The sequence below is a fragment of the Rhipicephalus microplus genome, unplaced genomic scaffold, assembly GCF_043290135.1.
Source record: "Rhipicephalus microplus isolate Deutch F79 unplaced genomic scaffold, USDA_Rmic scaffold_15, whole genome shotgun sequence".
In the NCBI taxonomy this organism is placed as follows: domain Eukaryota; kingdom Metazoa; phylum Arthropoda; class Arachnida; order Ixodida; family Ixodidae; genus Rhipicephalus; species Rhipicephalus microplus.
In genome coordinates, this window is record NW_027464588.1 from 3,146,403 (window position 1) to 3,173,275 (window position 26,873).

At 45.5% G+C, this 26,873-nt stretch overlaps 1 protein-coding gene across 1 annotated transcript in view; it reads right to left on the reverse strand.

The window, feature by feature from the left end:
• LOC119174276 (CCR4-NOT transcription complex subunit 11) overlaps nucleotides 1–16,450 on the reverse strand; it is a 64,024-nt gene extending 47,574 nt beyond the window's left edge. Inside the window, exons 1-8 of the mRNA XM_037425119.2 lie at nucleotides 16,322–16,450; nucleotides 16,006–16,057; nucleotides 15,787–15,892; nucleotides 11,921–12,055; nucleotides 10,794–10,907; nucleotides 3,250–3,303; nucleotides 3,053–3,168; nucleotides 232–364 (exon numbers count right to left, since the gene is read on the reverse strand). Coding sequence (XP_037281016.2) covers nucleotides 232–364; nucleotides 3,053–3,168; nucleotides 3,250–3,303; nucleotides 10,794–10,907; nucleotides 11,921–12,055; nucleotides 15,787–15,892; nucleotides 16,006–16,043 — 696 coding nt within the window. The 5' untranslated portion in view covers nucleotides 16,044–16,057; nucleotides 16,322–16,450. The remainder of the gene's footprint in view (nucleotides 1–231; nucleotides 365–3,052; nucleotides 3,169–3,249; nucleotides 3,304–10,793; nucleotides 10,908–11,920; nucleotides 12,056–15,786; nucleotides 15,893–16,005; nucleotides 16,058–16,321) is intronic.
• Between the last annotated feature and the right edge of the window lie 10,423 nt (nucleotides 16,451–26,873).

Sequence of the window (26,873 nt, forward strand, 5' to 3'; positions counted from 1 at the left end):
TGAAGTCCAGTATCATTACAATACTAAATATATAGCCAGTACATTAAATTATACACCATTATCGAACACATATCATTAGACGGAAAATGCAAGCTGGAATTACACACAGTAAACTTTCAGAAAAGGTTCCAGGTTCACAAGATAGACCTATTTTGATAGCAGAATCCTGTGGGTACCGGCACGAATACCACTCCCCAATAGGAATTCAAATAACAGAAACTAGTGACTTACCTCACCATCGCAATCGTGCAGTGGGGGAACAAGCCTAAGAAACTCAGGCTGGAACACTCCTTCTACAGGGGGCTTTTCAGTAGTCAAAAGCTGTTGCATTGCTTTTGCAGGACTTGGTGCATCACTTCCGATTCTGAAAAGAGAAAAGAAAAAAAAATATAAAAGCATGGTTCAATGCACTACTTGGTTTAACTTTTTAACAAGTGCTTTATGCTTTATAATCCAGGAAGTACTAACTTGTGCCACTTCTCTCATGAAAATAACCTCAGTTGAAAGGGCATGCAGGTATTTCAAAGAATACAGCGGAACCCCGATTATAAGATTTTCGGGGGCCACGCAAAACTGTCATATAACCCGAGTGTTGTGCTTAAAAACGGGCACGTAGCCTTGCTTAAAAAACGGGCAGGGACTGCCTGAATAAGTCCACAGCACGACCTTGTGCCTCTGCAAAGAAGGTAGATTGATTTGTTATAGCCAGTGGCAGCTAATGGCAGCATTACTTAGCTGACGGAGGTGTGGGCAAATCTTTATTCGCAACCTTAAAAAAATTGAATCCAACGCGCATCTTTCTACCAATATAAAAAAGAAATTGCCCGCGCGTGATAACGAAACCAAAACAGCATTGCCAACAACTTCCCCTCAAAAGAGTCAGACACAGTGTCATCACTATCGCTTAATGGTGATTGACCACGAGTTTTCAATGCCTTTGTGCACAACTGAACTGTGCGCATTGTCATTTGTTGCCTTGTGAACTGCAACTAGTAGTGTCCCGCTTTTAATACGAACATTTAGGTCAAGTGAAAGTAATTTTGCACAATGTAAACAGCTGCGTAGCGCCCTTATACGTGCTCAAGCCTGTGACTGCGAGTGCGACAATGGCAGGAGATCAGCTGTATGTTGACCAATGTTTCCATGGACTGAAAACATGAAGATATCAGCTTTTCGGCCAGCTGAAGCTATCTTGTGTGGATAGAGCTTCACTAGGTAACGCCCGAGATACTATACGCATGCGATCAAGGCATATGTAGAATTGCATGAACTTCCAGAATAAATATACTATTGTAAAAGGTCATCCCGTCTCCCTTTCTACTTTTCAATCGTCAAGCTAGGAGAACGCAAGTTTATATTTCGCACTTGTGAATATTTGGTCGACATTTTATTTGAGTAAAGGTCGTTTTATATTTTGGCCAGAATATGAAAGTCGTTGTAAGATGCGGGGTAGGCATAAAACTGCGTCGTATAAGTAATGTTTTTAATACAATATTTCTATGAGGATTTCGCCGGGACCAAACCGATTCGTCATAATATGCAGGTCGTCACGAAACCGAGGGACGTATAATCAATGTTTCACTGTAGTCGAAATGAAAGAAAAACTTTGAATTAGGCAACAAAGCTGCAACTACTTCTGTGAATGCATTAGGCTTCTTAGGTAAGGTCTTACATGTTCCACTTTTGTACTATGAATGACTCCTATTTAAGAGGAATCAGCCCTTATTCTTTTGTATTTTTAATTTCCTTCCTAAGCACAAGCTTCCAAATATTTTATAAAACCACAAGACAGAGTACAATAATAAAGAAAAACAAAATGTGCACATTAAGAAACACACAAGTGCACGCTAATTTATGCCAAAGTAGATGGCTCCAGTTTAACTTTGACCACATAATTTGCACTTCAATAATTACTGAACGTCTACATCCCAGTGAACATACTAAGTACATGAACAATTTTGAATTTCACTCATGTCAAAATACAGCTGCTGAAGCAATGATCGAGACACACAACCTCCTCGCTTAGTAGCAGAACACTAAGCCGCCATGGTGGGTGATGTTGATATGACTCTGTGAGAGAAATTATGCATCTCTCATGATTAAAGAGATACAAAAGGCAAATATTAGGTCCACGTCGATTGTTGAAATAGCCGTCCAGAAACCTCGTAATGGTACTTTTGTGCCAAGAAAGTGTTTATTTTGAAATAAAATCACATCTTATTGATCCGCACTGCATTAGCGCACTTAAAGTCTTCCCCATGAACGTTCTCTTTTAAACGTCACTGTTTCCGTGCCAACATTGCCCGCCTTTACTACATGGCAGCCGACACCAGTAGTGGCAGAGAAAAACTAGCGGGCACCCCAGTAGCAACAATGACGACTGAATTTCTGCGACCTCCGATCCCATGATTCTGTTTGCTTCGTTCATTTGGGCCCTGCTAGATGGCACCACCTATCCTGCATGACGAGGCGAAAACGAAATCTTTAGAGCCACTTGTGCCTTTCCCCATAGTAATGCCAGGCGATTCTTTTTTCTATAAATCAAACAGAAATGGACAAGAATTTCATTATGCCTCTTGATGGACAGAAAGTTTTTTTAATTGCAACTAGTTTGATTACTAGTGATTAATTGCAGAATTGTAGTCAGACACTCTCAAGTCATCAGGAAGATTTTGCAAATGTCCCACTCGTGGCGCACGTCGTGTGATACATTCAGCTTGATTTCTTGGTAATTAAGGCACTACTGTTAATCTTGCCGTTTTAGATGTTGTCATACATTGAGTTTTCACTCTGACATAAATTGCCATTTGTCTTTAGTGTCCCTTTAATACCTTTAGGAATAGACTGGCATAATCCAAACAACTGACATCTATGTTTTAGGAGACAGAAAAATCTTTCACTCAAATTCATTCACAGCAAAAAAAAAAAAAATGCCTGAATTTAAAACAGCAGCATACAGGCCATAAAAACATTCAAATAACAGGGCCATTTGAAGACAAATGTTTCATATTGCACTTTAATATATGCCAAATAAAAAATATTCATGGCTTACATTGGCCTCCTGAGGTCAGGGTCATGAATTATCAGTGGTATTCCAGACCGGCTGGACTGTGGCATTTCAGACTGACGCTCAGCAAATGACAGTTGGATGCCCCCAGAATCCCCCATCTGTCAAAGATAATACAATGAGTTCTAAAGAGAGGCAGTGCCTACATTATTTAACCAATAAAAAATAAATGTGAACCAAACCTGAAGGCTGCTTTCATCCAAGTTCAAGATCTGCCAAGGTGTTTTTTTGAAAAGCTAGAATTGAAAAAATTTTTTCATTAGTTATAAACACCAATATTAACACATCTTCATATGGTCAAATCTGCGTGATATGCATGTATACAAAGAATTTGTTAGTTATTTTCCAACAATTTTACTTTAACATGAAACATCTGTTGAACACACACCCAAATGGTAACCCAAGGATCTTTCATATGCGTTATCACTTTAATTATAACAAATAAGGGTATTACACTTCGTGCCACTTAGTAGGATTAGATTAGATTCTGTCAGACAACCAACAAATTCTATTTAATAAAAACACACTGTGCAATTAAGTATTAATCTCAAAGCAGTACTAACACATTTTCAAAACTGTATGAACTCTATCACACATTTTTCTCACGTAAAAGGATCACATTCAACGGAGGCAAAACTTGGACAATGCTTGTTAAGGCATTTATTTTATATTATAGTGTTTTGTGATTACATCACAATTTAAGGTGCCTTGATGATTGCCAGTGCTGTTTCGTAGCGTTTAGAGCTCTAGCTTAGAACCTTTATAAAAGACACAAATACACACTAAAAGATTGCTTGAAGTGTCACAATATGGACAGGGATAAATTAAATGTTCTACAAGGCAACGAAGATGATAGTTGCATGTGAAATTCTCATGTGTATGGCCTTTCTATAATCTCACATTTAACATATAAATGCCTTATAAGTATACATTCTGTCTACCACTCACCTTCGCCACGAATATTCCGTTAAATGGGCACTAAGCAGATTTGGTAGTTTAAAATTTGCTCTAGCGATTTTTTTGACGGTAGTGCTATAGTAAAAACATCAAATGCGAACAGTCAGAGCGTGACATTTCAGTGCCTACCCACACAGTTTAAGGTTTCATTCTGTTATTACACATGGCAACTAATTACACTGTAAAAATAAGAGACTAACGCAACAATTGGAGGACCCTTAAGCCTCAGCGTGAAACGCAAATAGCGAGTTCAATGCAAATAGCGGTATCCTGTCCTCAGCGTGTACTTCAACCACTTAGTGCATACTTCTTATGGTATGATGTTACTCGAGAAGTTTTCAAGCCAATAAAGCTGATCGAACATGCATCAACCCTTCTCTTTGTCTGTTCATTTTTGCCGTACTATAAATTTCGAATTACTACAATGTAAGCGGTACCAGTATAAGTGGCTTGTGTCAGTGAAGCTTTTGTATATGGGTGCATTCTTCATAAAGGGTAGCACGCTTCATAAGATGAACAATTATGCTTATGAAATCTTTTCGAACCTGCTATGCACACACTATGTGGTCTGAAGGGGGTACATTCGACGTCCGATTTCCCAGACCCTCAAGAGACTGCGAAAACGTCCTGAAAATTTGGTAGTTCAGAAAAACGAATGCAAGTTAAAACATACTTTTTAATAGGTATTATTCACTGATGGAGAGGGTTGCAGCAGAAGTACAGGGTTCTCATTGCAATTGAGCAAATGCATCGTTTCTGTGGCTTAGGCGCAAAAAAAAAAAAAAGTGGCTATTTCTATATTTTCGCTTGCAGTGCGTTTTACTTGCCCCCGATTATGTCTGCCTCGATTTCAGTTAACGCCACGCTGTCGCTGTACATTGATGACAGTGTCAGTACTCGTGCCCATACCTGCCAACCTCGCAGCATCAAAATTCGGGAGACCGCAGCGGGGGGGGGGGGGGATGCATAGCGGAAGTTACTGAGACTGGAGACTGACATCAGGGAGGGGTAGGGATGTTTATTTTGGGCTGCTGCTAGAACCAAACTTCTTTACTTGTGAAGGCACCTGGCAGTTGCGGACTTCGCAAGCCTCAAAAAGTTGTCGGAATACACCTGCTCAAAACAACGTCCAGTTTGGTGACTCTTCACCATGAGGAGGTCACCTAGAGTCTTGTTTGAAAGCGAAGACCGAAATTCAGTTCTCGTCTTCTTAACAATGCTAAATATCCTCTCACTTTCCGCATTGCTGTGTGGAATGGCAAGCAGCTGCAGCATCACCTTTGACACTCTACCAAATTTCTCTTCTCCATCAACGCTAGTGATTCTTCCCACTTCTGACCACTGAACATCAATCCTCTCTTTACTTAGAATGTCCTCAGAAAAAATACGGTGTGCCTGCAGTTCTGAAAATTCCACTTCAAGAGCATCGAAGGCTTCTACTCTTGAGTCATTCTTCCCCTGGGACAGAATTTGCGGGAACGACTAAACGAAGAAGCGAAGGCTTGTGAAAGATGCGTCGTTCAAAAACTTCAAATTAGCGACTTCCGCTTTATTCAAAGTTTCATTCTTCAGTGGAAATTTGTGCCGTATATAGTCACATATGACAGTAAAGTACTTCCAAACAGTAGAAAACAACTCCCGCTTTTCACTGGCACGCAGTCCTTCCACAACAGACAATGTGCAGCTCCCGAGGACAAGATCTTCGTTGGCTTTTTGGTTCTTTAGATCTTGATAGGGAACCTCCAGCGGCGAAGAGCAGGCCTTAATGGCAGAGGGATTGACAAACCTAGCCAAAAGGTCCCTTAGGAACTGCATCAAGAGAGACTGGAGCAGATGAATTTGAGGTGCCTGTGACTGAAGTTGGGCGTTGACTTTGTCAAACACAGGGATGACACTCTTCAAGAAAACTCTATAAGCGAAGTTTACATCAGAGGTCAGGAAGTACAAAAGCCATTCCTCACGGGTCAAACTGGCACGTCCAGTACTTTCAGATGAAAGCCTCACTTTCTTTGTCGTGGTTGCATCAATCTTGCCCCTTGGCTCCTTCCGTTTTTGGTGATCTCGCTGGACTTCGTCGCGCACATTTGCCGAAGCTGCAGCTGTCTTGGGGATCTGGTACGACCCCAGAAAGCTTGGGCGCTGCTGGCTTTTCGGCTTTGTCTCATTCAAAAAGAAGCTGACCAAGGGCTGCCACTGCTTCAGCAATCTGGTGAGACACCTTCCAAGCGATAGCCACCGCGTTGGCACGTGTTTCAAAATCTTCCGCACCTCCGTGTTGCGCATACCTTGAAATTCAACAAGCCTGTCTTTCCGCTTGGCGTTCTTCTCAAGGTAGTAGAGGATGTCCTCGAGCACCTCGTCGAATTTTGCAGGTAAACATGCAGCTCCTTTCTCGGCCGCAAGATTTATAAGGTGGCATGGGCAGCCAACGACTATCAAATTATCTTGGGCTTCTTTTAGTACAGCTGCCACGCCGTTTTTTTGCCGATCATCACATTCGCATTGTCGGCAAAAAATGCGATGCAGTTCTCAATCGGTATACCACGCGATTTGAGCGCGCCCAGAACGAGGTTTTCAATCTTTCGTCCGGCGGCCTCTCCATGGAGTTCTTGCAAACAAAGCAGTCGGCTTTCCACGTTTCGCGATTCCTTGACGTAGTACGTTGCCACGATTGGGTACATTTGCGACCCGCTGTCGTTGCTTCCGTCCACTGCGATTGCAAAAGCACAAATTCAGAGCCTCCGCCATTGTGTTTCCGGTATGTGCAACCATTTCTCCAACGATGGCAGTGGTTTTCGTACGTCCGCACCCGTACCGCTTCGCGTCCTCGCACTTCGGGAACATTTTCCGAAATAACGGCCCTGCGTGATCGCTAACGCTTAGCGGCAAGTTGTGTTCCACAAGGAATCTCGTGAATAGGCATTCTGCGCGGATCGCACTGTCTTCGCAGCTCTTTTGGAAAAAGCTACCGATGTTGCCTTGCCCTTTCGTAGCACGAACGTAGTTCTAATGCTTCTGTGAAGCGATATGCACCTTTATATCGGCCTTCCCGCCGCGCGACACGCTAACATCACAGGCGCACGTGGTACAGAATCCGTACTTGTCACCTTTCCGCGAAGTCACAAAGCACGGAAACTCAGCTGTGTATGAGTCTAGAAACACTTGCAAGTACTTCTTTGATTTTGACGCCACCATCGACGTTCTAACTGAACTCTGGAAACACGCAACCCCCCCAACCACGGCAGACAGCGTAAACGTAGCGTACAAAATGCGGGGGCCAAGACGGAGAAGTTCTGGCTAGGCACAACGGAAGCAAGTGAACTGAACGGTGGCCGGAGCGACAAGAATTCGACACGCGGCGCTGTCGGCGCTGTTTCTCCGAAGCACGCCGATACGGAGAGTGCAAAGCACATTGGGGTCCGCCTACCGCCGGTCTACCAGCCACCCCTCCTTTGGAAAATGGAATGTGCTCGACAGTCTCGCCGTCTCGTTATCGGAGCACTCGTGAACATACAGCGCCGCAATCTTTTTCCTTTCAGACTACCTTTTCCCTCGCCTACTTTCGGTATGGCGGCGAGCGCTTCTCGCGGCCAGCCTTCGTCAAGATGCGCAGAGCCGAGAATGTACTCAGCGGTACTATACAATATGGTTACAATGAAATAGAAGTGTGGTGGCGAGTGCTCTTCCGCAGCAGAAACGGCTGACGTACGCGCATGATCTTAAAAAAGAGAGCAAAAAAAAAAAAAAACAGCCTCTGCTGTGGTGGCCACTTTTCGGGAGATTCGAGATGACATTCGTACAATCGGGAGATTAGGTCCGAATTCGGGAGTCTCCCGGAAAATTCGGGAGAGTAGGCAGGTATGCGCGCCAACTCCGAGCTCGTTGACTGTGTAGGCGCTGCCTCTTCGATCTCGTGGAAGTTCGTCGGACACTCTGTCCTTTCTGCACGAGACGGCAGTCTCAGCATCCAGTATGAGGCTCCCGCGACAAAAACAGTTCCGGAAAGTCTGTTACGTACTGCCTTCCCCAAGTCAGCAGGCATCCCAACGGCAGATCATAGGTCAACAGAGTAGTTTTTCCCACTGTGGGAGCCCAGGCTGCACAGCACCATGCGGCCTAAGCTACGGCTGGAAACATATTGGCGTGTGCTAGATTGCAACATTTTAGGTTTCGAGGGTGCAGCATCTGTGGTGCGGTGGGTTCGAGGGTCCGAAAAAAACAAAAATGGTGTCATCGATAGTGACTTTGAGTCTGCAGCTAGCGGTAAAAAGTCTAAAAAATCAGATGGCGAGTGCTATAAACGCTCAGAATTTCGGATTTTTTAATACATTGACTCTATGGGGAACCTGAGGGTGCCACAGATCAGTCCAAGAAATCAGGCATGTCCGGAATTTCGGGCATCAACTAGCCTTCTCCCAGCCAGTTGCCCAAGCGAACACATTGCATGACGCATCGGGCCAGCGAAGCAGCCGTGGCCATAAGTGCCGGTAGCTGGGTTTAGAAGCCAACATGGCAGCACCCCTCCAGGCGCGACCGCCCACTTCGGTCCAAACTCACACTTTGCTACTCGCCCACTGTTGTCACAGCAATAAATAAATGGTGAAATCAGCTACCGCTTCGTGTCATCTCATGCTGGGGACAAGACCTGACATCAGGTATGCAATGTTCTTAGTAAAGACATTAGCTGTGTTTATTTAGCCATGCCTGCTAAGCCTTGTCTTCGAGAATTTGACAATGAATCTAGAAAACACTGCAAAATACCGACAAATAATTTGCCCTCTAAGCTTGAGGACGTAAATATAAAGCAAAGAAACACATGCCCTGCGAACTTATGGGCCAACAGCGTAGGACGACGACATGATATGATTGAGGCAGAAGTAAACTGCACTCATTGGTGCCGCCACGCAGGACTTTCCCCATTGTGACCATTTTTTTTGCTGCAGCCTTCTACAGCACTGCTGAGCACCGGCATTACTTTGTCTGCTCGTCGTCGCGTCCCCATACCGTTTGTTTCGCTTTTACTCGCATGCGCACAGACGCTACGGAGACGTCGAGCAGACGACGCAAAGCGGTTGTTGAGCAAGGCTGCAGGAGGCCAGGGCAGAAGGATGGGCGTGGTAAGGAGACGTCCCCGGTGTTGAGGCGCCACGTAGATTTGAATGAGCAAACCACCACCTGTGGGAAATCCTGTATATACAACAATGTGTGCGCCTTTCGTAATGGGTGGCCGGCATTAAACCATGAAGTCGTTATGATAATCTCATTTTCTCAGGCCCAATGGCAATGTACGCTTGTACCCACAATATTACATGTAGTATTGTGAAGCCTGTATTTAGGGTGCGCATTTGCAAATGACGAATATTTTCACTGCATTTCCAGCAGAGGAAGTTATACCCCTGTTGCACGGCAAATCGAATGTCATTTGCAATGAATTACATTAAGTATACCTAATGTCATTTCACATGTGTGCTGTCACTTGAAGGCAACAATTGTCACTTTAAAATAATGACTATGACCTTATCCCTCCTGAGCCGTGGCTTTTAGAGAAAGAAGAATATATTAGAACTTTCATGTAACATGCGTGCATCCTCAAAAATAAATTTTTATCACTAAAAAGGTGCTCTTAAAATGTAAACGCAGCCGTATTACGCAACTTGCCACAGCTTCACAACATGAACGATGTCATGCCAAGAGCGGCTCAAAAACAAACATGGCAGAAGATATGACACTGCAGCGTGAGTATATAGCGAACAGAAGCATGGGCGCATGACTGACTTCCCATACGCAGAAGTGAGACAGCAGCAGCAATTTCAGTTAGCACCTTGATCACCACAACATGTGCAAGCGGACGATCAACACCCGTGATGCAAGAAACAACGACAATAGAGCTCGAATGAAACGCGGCTGGCGTCCATCCACTATAGTTGAAGGTAGCTTTCTTATAGAAATTTTGGCTCTTTCGCATGTGCTGTTACGTCATCAAGCTCGTGATAGGGTAATCTAGTAAATAATAAGATATTTACCCATTAATGTGTACATAAGTTAACAGCCATCTCCCTAAAAGTCCCTGGCATTGAGATTACGCATTCAGTCCGAAATGGAATGCGAATGTGTTTCGAGAACTCATTCGAACGAAAATGTCATTTTCATCTAATGGCATCACTTTTTTCATGCGACAGCAAACAAATGACATCACAAACGAATTACATTCACTGTACACGAGGTTAGATTTGCCCTGTCACAGGAGTATTATATATACCAATTCCAAGCAGAGGCGTGGCTGTATCGTAGAACTCCTGCTTGCCATGCAATCGATCTCGGTTCGATCTTCACTTGGGCCCAGAAATTTTTATCATTTATTTTATTTGCACCTTTCTCAATTTTTCTGTCACACACAGGATATTGCAGCCGTGGTCTAACGAAGAGGACGTCCGACTTGGCTGCAGGAGGTGGCATGTTCGAAACCCACGGCCGGATACCCACCGGTGAAATTGGGCACAAGCGTACCCCGACCTGGTGCCCGGCTTTTTCAGGGTGTTGCGCTTGGGGGATGCCTCGCTAACCCCGCTAAGCCCTTCGGGGCGATTCGAACACAAAACACACAAGGTGAAGATTTTTCACTCACAACCAATAATGCCCATGCCGACACCGGCGTCAGAATTTCCACGAAATCAGCCGTTCCACGCTATCACGTTAAAAGGAGAAAATGAACGAGCTGGAAGCTTGAGACTGAATAGGTACGAGCTAAGCCAGGAATTCGATGACTTACATCTTTTGCAGGAATAGTCAACAACTGCGTGACGAAGTATTTTTCTTGTAATGTCAGCTTGGGAATGACATGGGCAAACTCTGGCTTCTTTCCACCAGTTTCTTCAGGAGGATTCTGAAAACAACCAGATGCTGTTACTTTTGTAAGTAATGCATACTGTGCTACCACATGTAGTAGAATCTTCAGGGTGAAGGTTCATAGCCGCCCCCCTCCCAACTAAGACAATGTATTGGGCAGATGTTGACCTCTGCCTTCTTTGGCAATTGGGGGGAGGCGATTTTTCTGCCCCACTTATGCCTACCCCTATGATTGTGCTTGATCATTTGGGGGGGGGGGGGCAGGAGGGGCACGACAAAATAAAACTGACGTACGTTTTAAAAACATTCATCAAGACCGCAGCAGCATCCCACACTACTCAGAATCATTGCTAATAAAGTTTTTTCTCACATCAGCAATCATACTGGTATTCGTAATTGCACAGCATGTGTATTAAGGGACAAAATATGCTGCTTTGCGGCAGCTCAAAGTGCTTTCGCAATCTCGGTACACTTTCCCCCCAAAATGCACTGTGGCAAAAGTGACTTCTTGTGCGATAGAACAAGGCCAGAAAATTGTGGCACATTGTCCTTTGTAACACATTGGCAGCGCGAGATAGGGCGAACTTATTGAGAACTCGAAGCACAAGACCAATTCTGCAGAAACCTGCAAGTTGTTGAATTCACCCTCGTGCTGCCAACTGCTGGCTTCCTGGTTAGCTCAATCGGTAGAGCCGACTGCCCCGGATAGGCGTTGATCCCAAGATCAAGCCCCAGACCAGGACGAATTTTTTGACAACTAAGAAGCTTTTCTTTGAGAAAAATTCATATGGATTTTCTTGTGGCTTCATGCTACAAACAGGTGGTTGTCAATTTTTCCTTTCTTAACCCTCCCGCCACTTTGCGGGTTTCCGTAGAACTCATGAGCAGCACCCCTAATAATTAAACATTGCTTGCATCATTGAATTTTTCATTCTTTTGTTATTGTAATTGCATCAAAAGCCCAGCATTTCCACCAATGACAAAGAATTATTAAATATTAAAGTATTGTTAGCACATACAGCCCCAGAAGTATGAATAGTTTATACTCACAAGTAGGTGAACGAAAATTGAAATGAAAGGATTCATGTGAATTGACTCCGTTCGATACATTTCGTACAGGAAGTAGAGGGCAACCATTCGTTGGCATGGCCCACTAATGAGATCGGATTGTTGGATGAGCAGGGCCTGAAATAAATTGAGATACATTAAACTCCTCTTCAAACAAATGAGAATACAATTTCCATTTATGAAATCGGTCCGGCCCTAGCAACACGATGTAGGCTAAGGCTACATAATATAATGTTACTATACTACACTGTACCATCAACTTTTTAGTAGCAGACTAAAAAGCTGAATGACAACTATGCCTCCATGCACAGATTTATTTATTATTTTAGTAAGAGCTAAGCATCTCTATATGGTTACATAATCCTGATGTTTGTGTTAGCACCGCCATGACATGGCATCATGCATACACTAGAAGTGACTGCAAAGTGTTTTCCGAGCTTGGTAGCAGCAACAATATGTCTTGTAGTCAGGCAACCCCAATCACGTCACTTCAACTTATTGGATGAATGTCACAAGTTTGGTTGCTTCTACGTCCCTGACTAAATAAATGTTCTGATCATGTCCCTGTACTGTGCTTTGATATTCGCGCAGAAAGCTCTTGGCTAATTTTAGTAGGACGAAAAATAGCATGAAAAAAAGGCTATTTTTATGTGCTTATACACTCAAGGAGTGTAAGTAATGGCCTTTCCATACTGTAAACAAAGCTTTAAGATACAGTCAGGATGGTGGTACCCACAATATGTGAATGACAAAGACTAACGGTACATTCGACTGGTTGTGTTGGAGCACTTCAGAGTGCTCAGGCAAAGCGCATCCCGTTAAACGGGTCGAAATCAAGCACTCTGAGTACATTCAGCTGGCTCTCTCACAGCACCACACTTTAACTCGGATTACTCTGCGCTCTCACTTTGACCTCAGAGCATAACCGAGATCTGATTACATATCTCCCATGCATCACGTGTTTGCAATAAAACATTGTGATGGTACTAAATGGAGAACAAGTAGCGGTACGGCAAACAGCAGACAGTAAGTCGTCTTTTTTCTCAACCACCAGCGATTGCTTTGCCACGCACAAGTAGGGGCGAAACAAATAGGTCGCACAACAGCCAGATGCCCACTAAATGCCCGTGTCATTACTCCACCTCTCCGAAAGCAAAGACTCGATGCTTTCGAATGTGTGAAGGCAAAAGCAAGTCTTCAACGTGAGTAATACAGCTTCATCCTCGCCACGTGGACAATGCCTGTGCTACACGGGGGCAGGATCGCGCGCCGAGCTCTGCGACAACTTGGTAGGTGACATCATTGAGGCATTAAAGAACCCGATAATAACTGAAACAATGGCGCAGGAGTTTCTCCAACCGGCCGCATTGGCGGACAGGACTCCAGATCCATATTGTTTCTCTGGGACGATAGGCAACCTCTCCGTGACGAAGGTTGTACCTGTCAGCATCGTAATGTTGCTGAAAGCAAATGCACAGGCGAGCTAGTTGAAGAGCTTCTTTGGCGCACTGTGCATGCTGGTCAGCATTTTCGGTGCTGGCTGCAAAGGCGCTAGTTAGGTAAAAGCACCCCTTCTAACATCGTAGTAACCTCATGGCCGTGAGGCAGGTGGAAAGGCATAAATCCTGTAGTTTCCTGCCCGGTGGTGTTATATGCGAAAGTTAAGAAAGGAAGGACACTGTCCCAGTTCCTATGGTCCACGTCCCCATACATAGAAAACACGTCTGTGATGGTCTTATTGAGTCATTCTTTTAAACTGTTTGCTTGTGTATGATTGGCTGTTGTCTAGTAATGTATGATGCGACTAAGTGTTATCACTTCTTCCAGCAGTTGGGCAGTGAAGGCCATGCCTCTGTCTGGAAGAACCATGGCCAGTGCACCATAGTGGAGTACGATAGATTGAAGAAGTCGGCAACACCACGTGAAATGCCATGTTGAAGTGCTCGTGTTTCGTAGCAACGGCCATAGAGTTTCCTAAAATTAACTAGAGGGGACTCTGGCGCTGCAATCGTTCAGCGACCATGGGAATGATGGATAATACACAGATTTGCCTAGTCTTCGCACTTGCGGGCGACGAATCGTACTTACGGCATTGTTTATTGCTGATTTCGGTTTTGTTTTTAAGGAAAGAATGAACCCTTTTGAATTCGGTGGCCCGATTTGAAATGGTAAGCCTGAAAGAATAAAGTGGTGAAGCGCAGCCGCTGAACATTTGTTGATTTTCGTTCTATGAAAAAACAGCTCCAACCCACACGAACACACATGGAGCCAGAAGCAGGCTAGAAGTATGAAGATTAGACAAATCTGTGTACTACCCAACATTCCCATGCTCGCTGAAGCACCGTGCGTTACTGCTCCCATGGACACTAGTGCAAGAGTTCCCTCTAGTGTATATTAGGAAACTCTAGGGCAACGGGTTACATAATCTGTTGCAATAATTCAGCAGTTACCCGCTGAAGATTTTGGGAATGGACCTAGCAGGTTCATGCGAACTTGTTAAAACAGTGGTGGGGGTAGCTCCACTCCACACAGTGTTAAAACCTGCAGATTTCTTGCGTAGAGTCTAGCAACGCTGGCAGTCACGGCCGATTTTGACGTAGGGCTTGACGGTATGGAACAGTTTAGGCCCGTAGTACTTGTGGCAAATGCGAGCTAGAGTACGCGTTAAGCCCAGAAACAGTTCGTCATGACATGCATCGAGGATCTCTTCTCACATCGCAGATGGTACAACCATAGGGTGGTTCAAGTGCTGGGATCAAAGCTCTGCTTGTACAGGATGTTGTCGTGAAGGAAAAATGATGAAAATATGAGCCTGAATGTTCGTGGTGGCAGTTCAAGCTGGTCCTTGAAATAGTTGATGAGTGTGCAAAGTTCTCTAGATCATCACATGTCATTTCTGGGCCAAGTCGGACGCTGTGACGGCCATGAGGAAACTCGTCGTCAGTTTGGTCTGGAGAAGTCGACTCGACTGGGGAACATGATAGGCAGTATGCATCGGAGTGCTTGCGTCCCACTTATAAACCGCCGTAATCTCAAATTCTTGGAGGAGAACGCTCCATCAGGCGAGGTGGCCTGAGGGGTCTTTGAGGCCTGCAAGCCAGCACAAAGAATTGTGGTTGGTGACTACTTTAAACGATTGGCCATATAAATAACGTCCGAAGTTCGCTATGGCCCACACAACAATATGCAGTGACATGCACCCACTTCTGTCCTCCAAGTGCTTTGGTGAGCGGCCATGCATGTCGCCCAAACGTGTCCTCTGGCTCAAATCTAGAGCCAGTTCCGCATTGTTGCAATCTGAGTCAACGCACAGTGGTGCCCAGCCAAATGTACTACAAGAGGGAAACCAGCACTGATTAAACAGTTCAAGATGTCCTCACTTCGCCTCTCTGTCTCGCATTTTTCTAGTACGTCGATTACTATCATAAGTGAACTGCTCCATCTCACCCAAATCACTAGCTTGTTGACTTGGATCAATCTATTACGTGCTAACTAAAAAACAAAACTGTGAGAAATTGAACAGCTCTTTCACTGAAAGAAGTGTATACATGTAAGAAATATCTAATAGGGCGCCACACACAGGGTAACATAAAAATCGGATGTAATGACCCCACCAGCCGTAGTGCATGACATCCAAATGGTGCAGTATTGGTCAAGCAAAAGATGTCATGTAGTGGGCTCTGTGTTGCTCAAAATGTAGATTTCTGGCAACATGCTTCATTGAAAGAATTTAGCTTCCCCAGGAGAAAACACTACATTATACATTGAAAAGGCAGTTGTTCGACTGGGGCTTTATGAAATTTGACGCACGTCAGTGAAGTAAAACATAAACTGTGTGTTGAACGAACCAAGGCGCAGCTGACACGGAAGTGGTCCTGCTTGGCGAAATTGTGCTGGAGTGTCTGGCCTAGGGATTCGAAAGTTTGCTTTTCTAGTTGCTCATCCTGCAACAAGCTGAAATAAACCAAAAGTATGCGTGAATAAGGTACAGGTGGGACTGCGGCGATCATTTTTCTTTCTCCAAGTTAGAAAAGAACGAAGAGAACGTGTATGAAGGAAGGCTTTACCTCAATAGAACAGCGAGTTCTTTTTCCGATAGAGCCATTAGTTAAAGCAAACCTGGAAACACACAAAATACACAAGCTGTAGCTTTCTTTAAAGTCATCGCTTGTCGAATGAGATTTAGCGACATGCAACAAGGAATCATCTAGCAATGCACAACTTGGTCGCAGAAAAACGTCACATCAACCCCGCATGGGGAGATCCCGATCATGAATTTCGTGATCGCAAAGAGAGGCTAAACAGAGGATCGTCAACAAAGCACGGGTGTTCTAACACACGACGAGAATAAAAAGCGATTGTACAGTAAACAAGAGTTCTTACCGAGCCGGCGGTAATTATGTAATATCGCCTTCAAAATTCATACATTTGAACATCAGACGAATATAATAAGGTATAAGTAAAGCGGTAGCGCAAGTTCCATAGAAGCAGCTGCTCCAATGTTACTCTACGGCTGCTCGTTGGCAGTGTCGCCATCTATGTATGGAGGGGACAACCAGACAGTTTTTCCCAAGGAAACAACCATTTCTTCCTCTACTTTCTCCATGGGGACAACAAACAATTATAATAATAAAAAAAAGCACAACCGAAAGTGGTAGCGAGTACTAGTGACGTTCACCCCAGCGACGTCGTACATTTGGCTTACATAGCTCGAAATTGATTTTTTTTTATTGATGATTTTCTATGTGCCGTTATAAATATGCGATTTTATTGAGCCTTGTGGCTCGCAAATTCCGTGCGCGAGAGAATTGGAAAACAAACAAGAAAGATTGAAGAAGCGAGGTTGTTTTATTAGCCAAATTGCAGATGAAATTGTCACACACCTCTTCACGAGCACAATAGTATATTATTAGTTCGGAAACTGACGTTACCCAATCGCGGAAAACCACTGCCACGAGACAGCAGCCTGGAGAGTGGCAGCCGTAGAGTAAAGCGTGTCGCATTCACCGTCACAAAGGCGAGGGCGCGCCGGCCATCACGGAGGCCGGCCGTGAACCAGTGAAGGTGGCAGTTACAACACGGAGGAAGGAAAAAGGTTTTCCTTCCTCCGTGCAGTTACAAGAACGGCTATCTGCACCTTCTGTGCAGCGCTGAAATCTCACGCCAGTGAACAGCACAACAGCAAATTAAAAAAAAAAAAACTGCGGAAGGTACGCATGAAACTACTCGCAAAAGAGAGCGATGCCTCAACACACGGAGGAAGGAAAAGGTAAGGAGAGGCCCTGATGTCACTCGTTGTGAAGCCGCGATGAAGCCGGAAGTCCGCCATATTGAGTAGGCAAATTCTCCTCTCTTGTTTACATATGAATGCGAAGCAGAAGGCGCGACTCCCTCTCCAGCTCGGAAAGCACGTGGGCTGCGCAGCGCGTGTGTCGTGACGATCCGAAACTAATGGAACTGGGCTCATCACTCAGAGCCAGCGGGACACCTTCAGCGAAATCGCTTCGTCCGAGTAATAACAAAGAGTAACAGCTCACTGACAACGAAGTAACTACGAAAAAACGCGCGCTAGATGCACTGACAACGGCGAGTGCTTTCACGTCATTAATTCAGCAACTGTACCGACAACACGATGGGTCGTGCACTTTCTACGGTTGCATTCCGCCACGCGACTGACGCAGCGTCCTGCCACTGTGTCCGTGTTCCGCGTGAAACTCACCTGCGTCAGCATTCTGCGACCGTGGTGACTTTGAGCACGGTGCTAGTGACAGTTGAACGTGGTTGCTGTTACGTTGAGATTACATGCAATGCTGGTGGAGAGTGTACCAAGCGGAACAGAAAAGGTGTTTTAATACGCACATGCAAGTTGTTACTGTACACACACAACACGAAACTACGTATGTGCACATGGTCCTCACGGCGTCTTGCTGGGCTCAACAGCGTCGTCCATTGTCACAAGCAGGAGCACTGCTCAACCGTCACTGACCTGCAAGGCGTTCGTCGTCATTCAGCTTCGGCATGGTGCCCAACGCCATTTCGCTGAACACTAATAACTGCTTCATCCGCGTCATCCGCCGCACGACACATGGATATGCACTTGTTCTAGGCACTGTTGAAACCCCGTGATGGACAAAGAGATTTGTAAACGTTGCTAAGAGTAATGTAACAGCCAGACTAACACTGCGTAACCAATAACGCGGCGCAGAGCACAGATATTGTCCGCCACGGCTCAGCACGAGACCTGGGGAGGCACACATTCCGCCGCCAGCCGCGGCCGCTCACTGCTAGACCAGCTTCACTGCGCAACACGTAACCATAACAACGCCGCCATTGTGCCTACTGAATATGGCCGCCATGATGTCATTTCCGCCACATTTTTTACGCCCTGCGCCGGCTGGGCATGCCCTCTCCTTACTTTTTTCCTTCCTCCGTGCCTCAACACAAGCCATGATCTAATTTTACATGGGTCGCGAGTCGCAAAATTTGAAAGGAAGAGTATAAAAAATCTATTGTCACAGACATCAACGCCTATTGACGTTGGCAAAGACTGCTGCACCGCGCGGCGCACAAGCCATTCCCACACAGAAACGGCTGCTGCGCCGCACGGAAGTGACGTGTGGAATTTTTGGTTAGACGCTTTGTTTGAATAGTCAGAAGTGTCTAGCGGTACATGTAGACATAACGATAAAAGCCGTTAAAATTACGTCCATACAAAAAAGTGGACAAAAATGTTATTTAGGTTTACCGTGACAACAATGCAAAATCGGCTTGTTTGTCTTCTCAAGACCAGGCGGCAGCTGTGGCGTAGTTGGTTAAAGCAACACATGAACTGGAGAGGTCGGTGGTTCAAGTCCCATTGCAGTTATCGATACTTTCTCTTTTTTTGTTCATGCATGTATTGTTTTAACATTTGCGCCTCCTCATTAGCCTGACTTGCTGCTGGTGGTGGTGGTCCTGTCCACAAGCCCTTTAATATTGGATCTTCGATGACTTTTGCAGGATTGACTATATTTATTATGATAAATTGTTTTGCGAATTAGTGCTCTTAATCGGCGAGATGCAAAAAACACAAAAAAATCGAATGCAGCTGGCTGCATTGGTTTCTTGGGCACAGGAACGTGGATTTCCACGGTTTATCAGTTTTGATGACAGAAAGGTGCACTGCAACGTAGTCTCGGGCAACTTTTTTTATGTCGCTCAGTGTACCATCACCTAACGAGGTACACCGGCAGGCCGCTTTCTTTAAAAATACTGATGTGTCACCGCAATGTTCTAGGCGATCAGCACTTGATAAACAATGCCCAAGGGCAAGTGCCGACGGCGTTAGCCCATCTAACTACAAAACAGCTTGTCTGCCTTGCTCAATAACACGCGCGGCCTGTGACAGCACGGGAGCATTCACGTAGCAACGGAGGAGAACGGCCGTACGTGTTCGCACTTGACAAAACAGACAGCAATGCAGTAGCTCTGGCCTTCGGAGATCACAGGATTCGTAAGAACATTACAATAAAGTTGTTTCCATTCATCGCATGAACACTTCGCCGACGCACTGGGGTTTCATGCATGTGCGTCCGGTCAGTCACACGTGAACCCTGCGAAAGCATTTATTTCATCGTCGACCTTGTCCTTCGCGACAAGCAAAACTCGGCAGCAAGAACACTTTCACCTTTGAAAACACCACGCTTGGCACTGCAATCTAGAAATTGCCGTACGTCCAACAACTGTAATCCGCACATCATACTATGGCGCACACACTCAGATGAAGCTGCGGCGCGGTGGATGGCCGCGCTAGCTCAACTAAGCATCCAGCAATCACATGAAGCAGCGACGACACTCCAGTCCTCCTTGGGAGTAGCCTAGGCCATGGCCACGATTTCATCGGAGTTTTCACCATCAACATATCGCAGGCGGCTACAATCTCGCTGTGTTTACCTTTCGCAGCCGCAGTGCCCATGGCGCCCCCTGTATTCAAAATACTTGTAATATGTATTTAAATAACAAACCTAGGTTGACTGACTTGTGAAACACACGTTTAGTAAAAGTTTTGAAGGTTTAACGCGTTGCGCACGAATAATTTACACGTTTAACTAGCTTTAGGTAATATTTTTTTAAGTGACGTCACTTCCGTGCGGCGCAGAAGCCATTTCTGTGTGGGGATGGCTGCTGCGCCGCGCGGCGCACGAGACGCTGCCATTGACGTTTGAAGCGCGACTAGGTGAGGAGGAGACAAATAACCAAAACTAAAAAACCAGTATAACTTTTTTTCAAATTGTAGTAAATACACATAGGTCAAAGTGAACTATAAACTTACTTTATGGTGTGTTTGATACCTAAACAAATGTTTAAAAGTCTCAATTTTCGAGCGAGTGCCACAAACGGGGGCGGAAGGAAAGCGTACCCTGACAATCTTCTATCAAAGCACCTTTCCTTCCTCCGTGTATAAAAGCTTGTGTTAAGTCACACCTATATATAAACGGAGGAAGAAACGATCCTGCCTCCATGCATAGATATTTCTATTTTAGGATGTTTTATGGTCACAGCCTTTTCTATTTTCTTTGTCAGCCGGAATATTGGTGAATACATGGGAAGCGGCCGTCAGCGGAGAACTTTAGCTGTGGCGCCACTCAATAGGGTTGCCCTAAATAGTTTTTACATTTTTGGTAGTCTTTCGCAATAAAAAACATGTCATTATTTAAAATTGTAAAAACTTTATATTTTGTTGTATTATTAATTTACCAGATGAAAGTGCTCGTTGGTGAACTTTTGATGAGAGTGGCGCGCTTTTTCAAAGTTCACAAATTAGTGTGCTTGTACGAGTGACCAACTAGGTGATGGTGAAACAAAGTGGGAATAATTGTGATGTTTTGCATAAGGCAGACTTATTTATTTTTGCTTGCCCCAATGTGCTCAGCCGAAAAAAAAGAAAGAAACTGGTATTCAGTTCTATGCAACGCCGGTCATTTCTCCGTGGTGGTTGGGTGTCGTGTGTCGTTTCAGAGAATACTTTGACTAAAGACAACGTCCAGAAATCTTGCATTAAGGTTTCAGTACTAATATTATGGTCGATATCTGCGACTTCATGAACAATTGGGTGTCATCTGTCGTTTTAGAGAATACTTTGACTAAACACAACGTCCAGAAGTCTTCCATACAGGGTTCAGTTCCAATATTATGACCGCTATCTGTGACTTCATGAACAGTTGGGTGTCGTCTGTTGTTTTAGAAAATACTTTGACTAAAGACAAGGTCCAGCAGTCTTCCGTACAGGGTTCAGTTCCAATATTATGACGATATCTGTGACTTCATGAATAGTTGGGTGTCGTTTGTCATGTTAGCGAACACTTTGACAAAAGACAACGTCCAGAAGTTTTGCATTAAGGTTTCAGTTCTAATATTATGACCGATATCTGTGACTTCATGAACAGTTGGGTGTCGTCTGTCGTTATAGAGAATACTTTGACTGAAGACAACGTCCAGAAGTCTTGCATTAAGGTTTCAGTTCTAATATTATGACCGATATATGTGACTTCATGAACAGTTGGGTGTCGTTTTAGAGAATACTTTGACTAAAGACAACGTCCAGAAGTCTTCCATACAGGGTTCAGTTCCAATATTATGACCGCTTTCTGTGACTTCATGAACAGTTGGGTGTCATCTGTTGTTTTAGAGAATACTTTGACTAAAGACAATGTCCAGAAGTCTTGCATTAAGGTTTCAGTTCTAATATTATGACCGATATCTGTGACTTCATGAACAGTTGGGTGTCATTTGTCGTTTTATAAAATACTTTGACTAAAGACAACGCCCAGAAGTCTTCCATACAGGGTCAGTTGCAATATTATGACCGATATCTGTCACATCATGAAGTGTCAGGCACAGTTAGTTGCATTAGAGCACATTTTGACTATGGAAAATGCTTGAAGGCTTTCTACGCAGTATTTGGTTCCTATCTTATGGCCAATATCAGTTGTATCAATAAGAACCAGGTGTGCTTTGTCGCTTTAGAGGATATTTCGAACACACACATCAGCCGAAAGCCTGCTACTCTGGCCTCGATTGTAGTCTTATGACTGACTTAAATCTGCCAGATCATGAAGTTGCAGGTGTGATTATTAAGTTGACTGATATAAAATATGTTGTGTAATTACACTGAAGGTACCAGCATATGCAAGATATTGTTAGTAATTTCGGTAGTGCAGGTTTACAAGCCAGGTGGTTTGTAAACGTGATCAGGAGGGCAGCCACGCCTCATTCACCGCAGAGAGGAGGGGGTGGAGAGCTCAATGTCAACTCCATATATTAACATAATAGGGAGGGGGTGCTAAGTTAGCCCTGGGGAGGGGCACTGGGACAAACTTTTGCCCCCCCCCCTTCCTTAAGGAGAACCCTGCACACGCCTATGATAGACGTACAGTATGCTAGACGCGAATGTTCATTCGCGGGAGCGGCGCACGCACCGATGTTGATTTCTGGTGCATACCGCTGTAGTTACTTTGGGCACTGAAATGGCAATTACTTCTACAATAGTCTAAACTGTGGTGGTTGAAGCACTATCAAGTTGTTAACGTGTTCTCATATCCTCTAAAACATACATTCCCCCTCCAGTTGAGAATGTGCCGTTCTGTGCTGAATTTGGACAGTTCTAAGCCAAAAGATCGAGCAACATTGTGCATCGGCCTTGGACGCGTGGGCGTCAACGTGGTCAACGCGTGCCAGTAGTTGCGCGCCCTTTTCCTCCACAGGCGCGACTAGACGCATTCGACGCGTAGGCGCGTGCATACGCGTGCCAGTGGTTGGCACTTTACGTACATGCGCGTAGCCAGAAATGTTTTTTCAGGGAGGGGGTGGGGGCACCTCCTTGATTTTGGGAGGGGCACCTCCTTAAAATGGCCATTGTTCGCTCTACATGACATGACGAAAACAAATTTCGGGGGAGGGGGCACATGCATGGTGTGCCATTCCCCCCGCCCCCCATGGATACGCCCCTGCTTACGTGGTTTACTGATTTGCTTACGTGTTGTTTACTTGTGTAATACCTCACAGCTGAATTTGCTCACAGAATGTGTAGATGGTGACTTCTGACTTCTTTCGCTGGCGCACGGCCGGTGTGCCCTTGCCGTTGGTGACGGGGAATGCGACAAGCTAAGCAATGAGACGCTGTATTCTGTGGTTGCCAAAGCTATATTATCAAAGCTGCTGTCTCGTTGCAGTGGTTTTCAATGATTGGGCAATGGGCAGTGGGAATTTTCGAACGAATATTATTAGGCTATGGGGAACCTACACTTTAGTTTCTGCTGGAGTTACTAAATATGCTACCTTTAGGTAGCAGAGTTGCGCCACTGATAAAACTCGCCGCTCACTCACCCCCATTCCCCAAGCGCATTCACGTGCGCAAAAAGCGTCAGTTTTAGAGAAAGCCAATTTTACAGCTATAGTGGCTGCGTGGGTTGTGGCAGCCGCCGCTCCACTGGCGTTACTACCATCACTGTCCAAGCAGCCCGGCCAAGCGATGCCGCTGAGTGCGCAAGTGCTACTTTGTTGGTGTTGTGATTGCGTCTTGTGTTGTCCGCTTTTAGTGAACGTAAGAGTTAGAGGTGTCTGTGCAGCGCCGTGACTCTGTACTGCGTAGTGGTCACGATGACAGGATAACGTATACATATGCCACAGATTCTCTTTTGGTTGCGCTATTTTTAAAACATGGAAGAATAGTTCTAGCAATTGTTTCACCGACCCATCTGCTTAATCGATTAAAGTGGTGAAAAACCACGGGAAACGAGCGGCGACTTGCGGAACGTAAGTTGTCGTGACACAATTCTTCACAAATTAAATCGAGGCTTTTTTCTTACCATTTACAGCAAAAATATCTTCCTATGGTGACTGCGACCGAACAAGCTATAGCATCAGTAATATCTAAGACAACTGTTAATTCGAGTTTTCCTTCTTTTTCGAAGCGAAAGTTATTGCACCAGCGACACGTTATGAACGAGTAAGAAACCGCACGGAGCCACTGCAGCAGCGGCTCCTACATTCTGAAGCGGTGGCTTTTCTGCATTGCATGGACGTCTCAGCGTGCAAGATTGCGTACCTATGCGCAAGTCTCATATACACTATCTCTAGGTTCCGTGGACATGGAGCGCCACCCTGTCGAGCGTGGCCGGAAACATTCGGGCGTACAAATAAATACTAACGTGAGCCATGCCACCGTGCGCGGTGATCGGACTAGGAAAAAATCACAGCATGTCCACGGAGTGAATGATGAGCGGGGCGAAGCGTCCATCCGTCCGCCCGTGCACGCGTCCGATGGTGTTCGAGAATGCAGACGGCGCGCAGGTAACACCGACGAGACGCGAGCCAGGGAAACAGCGCAAACGTCTTCAACGTGCCCCACCAATGATCCGCCAAGTACGACAACTATCCAGGAGACTGAGAGAGCCAGTCATTCTTCGTGTACCCAGGCACAGCCTGTGCAACAGCCAATCTGAGAGTAGTGGTATAGCACCATCTAGAATACCCTCACTCAACTATAGTTTGTATGTACTTCTATGAGGCAGCGCCGTCTATTATACTGTTCGGCAGATACTGCCTTTTTTTCTTTCTGGTCTTTTCTTCTTTCGGTTTCGCGTGACGCATGACAAGGTTATACTAAGAGGAGCTTCGCCCCTAAAAGAAGCTTTGAGACCGGCGCCCTAGCCACTGTTGCACCGAGGCGGACCGTTCTTAATAAAAATAATATCTAGGGTTTCAAGCGCCAAAACCTCGACATGATTATAGGAGCCCCACTGAAGTGGATGCATAGCTAAAATATTTTCATCCTGAAGTTATTTAACGTGCAGTGAGATCGCATAGTACCCGGGCTTTATCTGTGTGGCCGGGACAGTCTTGTTTTCTGTGTTCGTCGCGTCGTATCGCTTGCGGTAATATGTGTCACTCTGTCATCAGCCACTAATCCAGCTAAATTAATGTGACCTGTTTACGTGAGCATGACAAAGCACTGATCAGAAACACTTGAAACTACTGGCGCAGATAGCTCACTGTAGCTGAAGGGTGTTTTGGGAAAAACACCTGTGTCGCCGATAGCATAGAGTTAGTATACAGAGTCTGTATATTAACTCTATGGGTAATAGCAAGCGCCACAGCGGACGCGGTGGGTGGAAGGGGAACTAGCGCTCTCACAGGCGAAGAGGAGCATTCGGCAGGCCGCACCAGAAGCAGCCGTGGCCGTACAATGCTCGGCACATAGGCGCTGCGCCGTGCTCCCGGCCGTGCTGCAGAAATTAGGTGCCTTTTTTCTCTTCTAAGTACTACCACCACCAATGCTTGGCACTACTTCAAAAGGTCAAACTGTTTCTTCCGCCTCATAGACGTACTTCACATCGGACACTGTCCATCCTTTCGACAACATGGTCTCGCGAAAGTATCCGACCACGCACACCACATCGTTCCGCAGTTTTCAACAAAGTGCCCAATTTTTCGCTGGTCTTGCACGCTGCAAAGTACCTACACAGAACACACATCGGGGACCACCGGGGGTAGTGCCGAAGGCCGTTCATAAATTGTTTCAGCACGCGCAACGTTTACGAGGGCACGTTAAAACGTGGCCGTAGTACAACTCGCGGCGGCTCTGTCCTACTAGCTGATTCTCAGCCAGCTCGCCAGGGCGATGCATCGTGTAAATTTTAGGCACGCATGGAGGAAGAGTAGGCGTGCCACCTGGGCAGCGCTGGCTTCCTGTAGACGTCAGACTCTGGAGTTTTACTACAATGTTTCAGAAGGTTTTGCAGTGGCAAGAACAAAGCGGGTGCCCGTAAGGGCAGCTGTGATAAAAAGAGCTGACGGTCATGGGTGGCGCTGCTGTGGCTAGCCCGAGGAGAAAACAGGTTGCAACATGTGCAAAGGAGTGAGTGCTCGGTGCAACTAAACCCAGGAGTAACTGCTGTGCGTGCACTTTTGCTTTGTATTGAGCCATTTTTTTGGGCGAAGCTCCTAAAGCCGTGGGTGTGTCTCTCCTAGCACGTCGTGGTACGTGACCACCTAGTTCGATGACTCACTCAGCAGGTGCGAACGGACGAATGGACAGTTCCCGCCGAAGTTCACAAGGGCTACAAATAATAGAATTAATCAGCGGCTTGCTCCACCCAATGTTCCGTCTTTCATGCCGGGCTTTTCGGAGATAGGGAGTGGGGGAAAATATGATTGGATTGGATAAACATTTACTGGGTCCTCCAAAACGCAGATGTCTCTCAAACTGTGTCGCAGGACGCTCCCACCTGGGGACCAAGAGGCTGAGCACCTTAGCCCCCTCGCGGGCTTGGTGGACCACCTAGAGGTGATCTGTGAAGGACGGGCAGTGGATTGGCGCATCCCATATGGCAGAGGTGATGTTATGCAAATACTTGCGGTCATTGCGGTAGCGATGAAACTATAGAGCCCGTTCTTTGTCACTGCCCTCGTTACAACGTGCAAAGACGGCAACTAGCTGCTGCGTTAGCTCGCCTTGACGCCAGACCTTTGTCTTAACAATCAGTGCTGGAAAGGCGACATGATTTGTGTGCTCGCAGAAAATCAGTGAAGGCCCTACTGAATTTTTTGCGTGGCAGTGGCCTATTGTATAGACTGTAGCACCTCAGCCCCCCCTCCCTTTTTTTGCGTGCGTCTATTTCCCTCTTCGCTTTCTTTCCCATCTTTCTTCTCCATTCCCCCTTCCACAGTGCAGGGTAGCAAACCGGATGCTCCATTTTCTGGTTAACGTCCCTGCCTTTCCCTCATTTTATTCTCTCTGTGCAAATGCACGAATTTTTTATACGCCCAAAGCTTTTGTTCTAGTGGAACTATTTCCACACCATGTGCGCACATGTGGGAATAAACAGATATTTCTTGAAATGCAGCATGAGGGATTCTCAGCCGCAACTATGGTCGAAAACCTCTATGTCAGTGC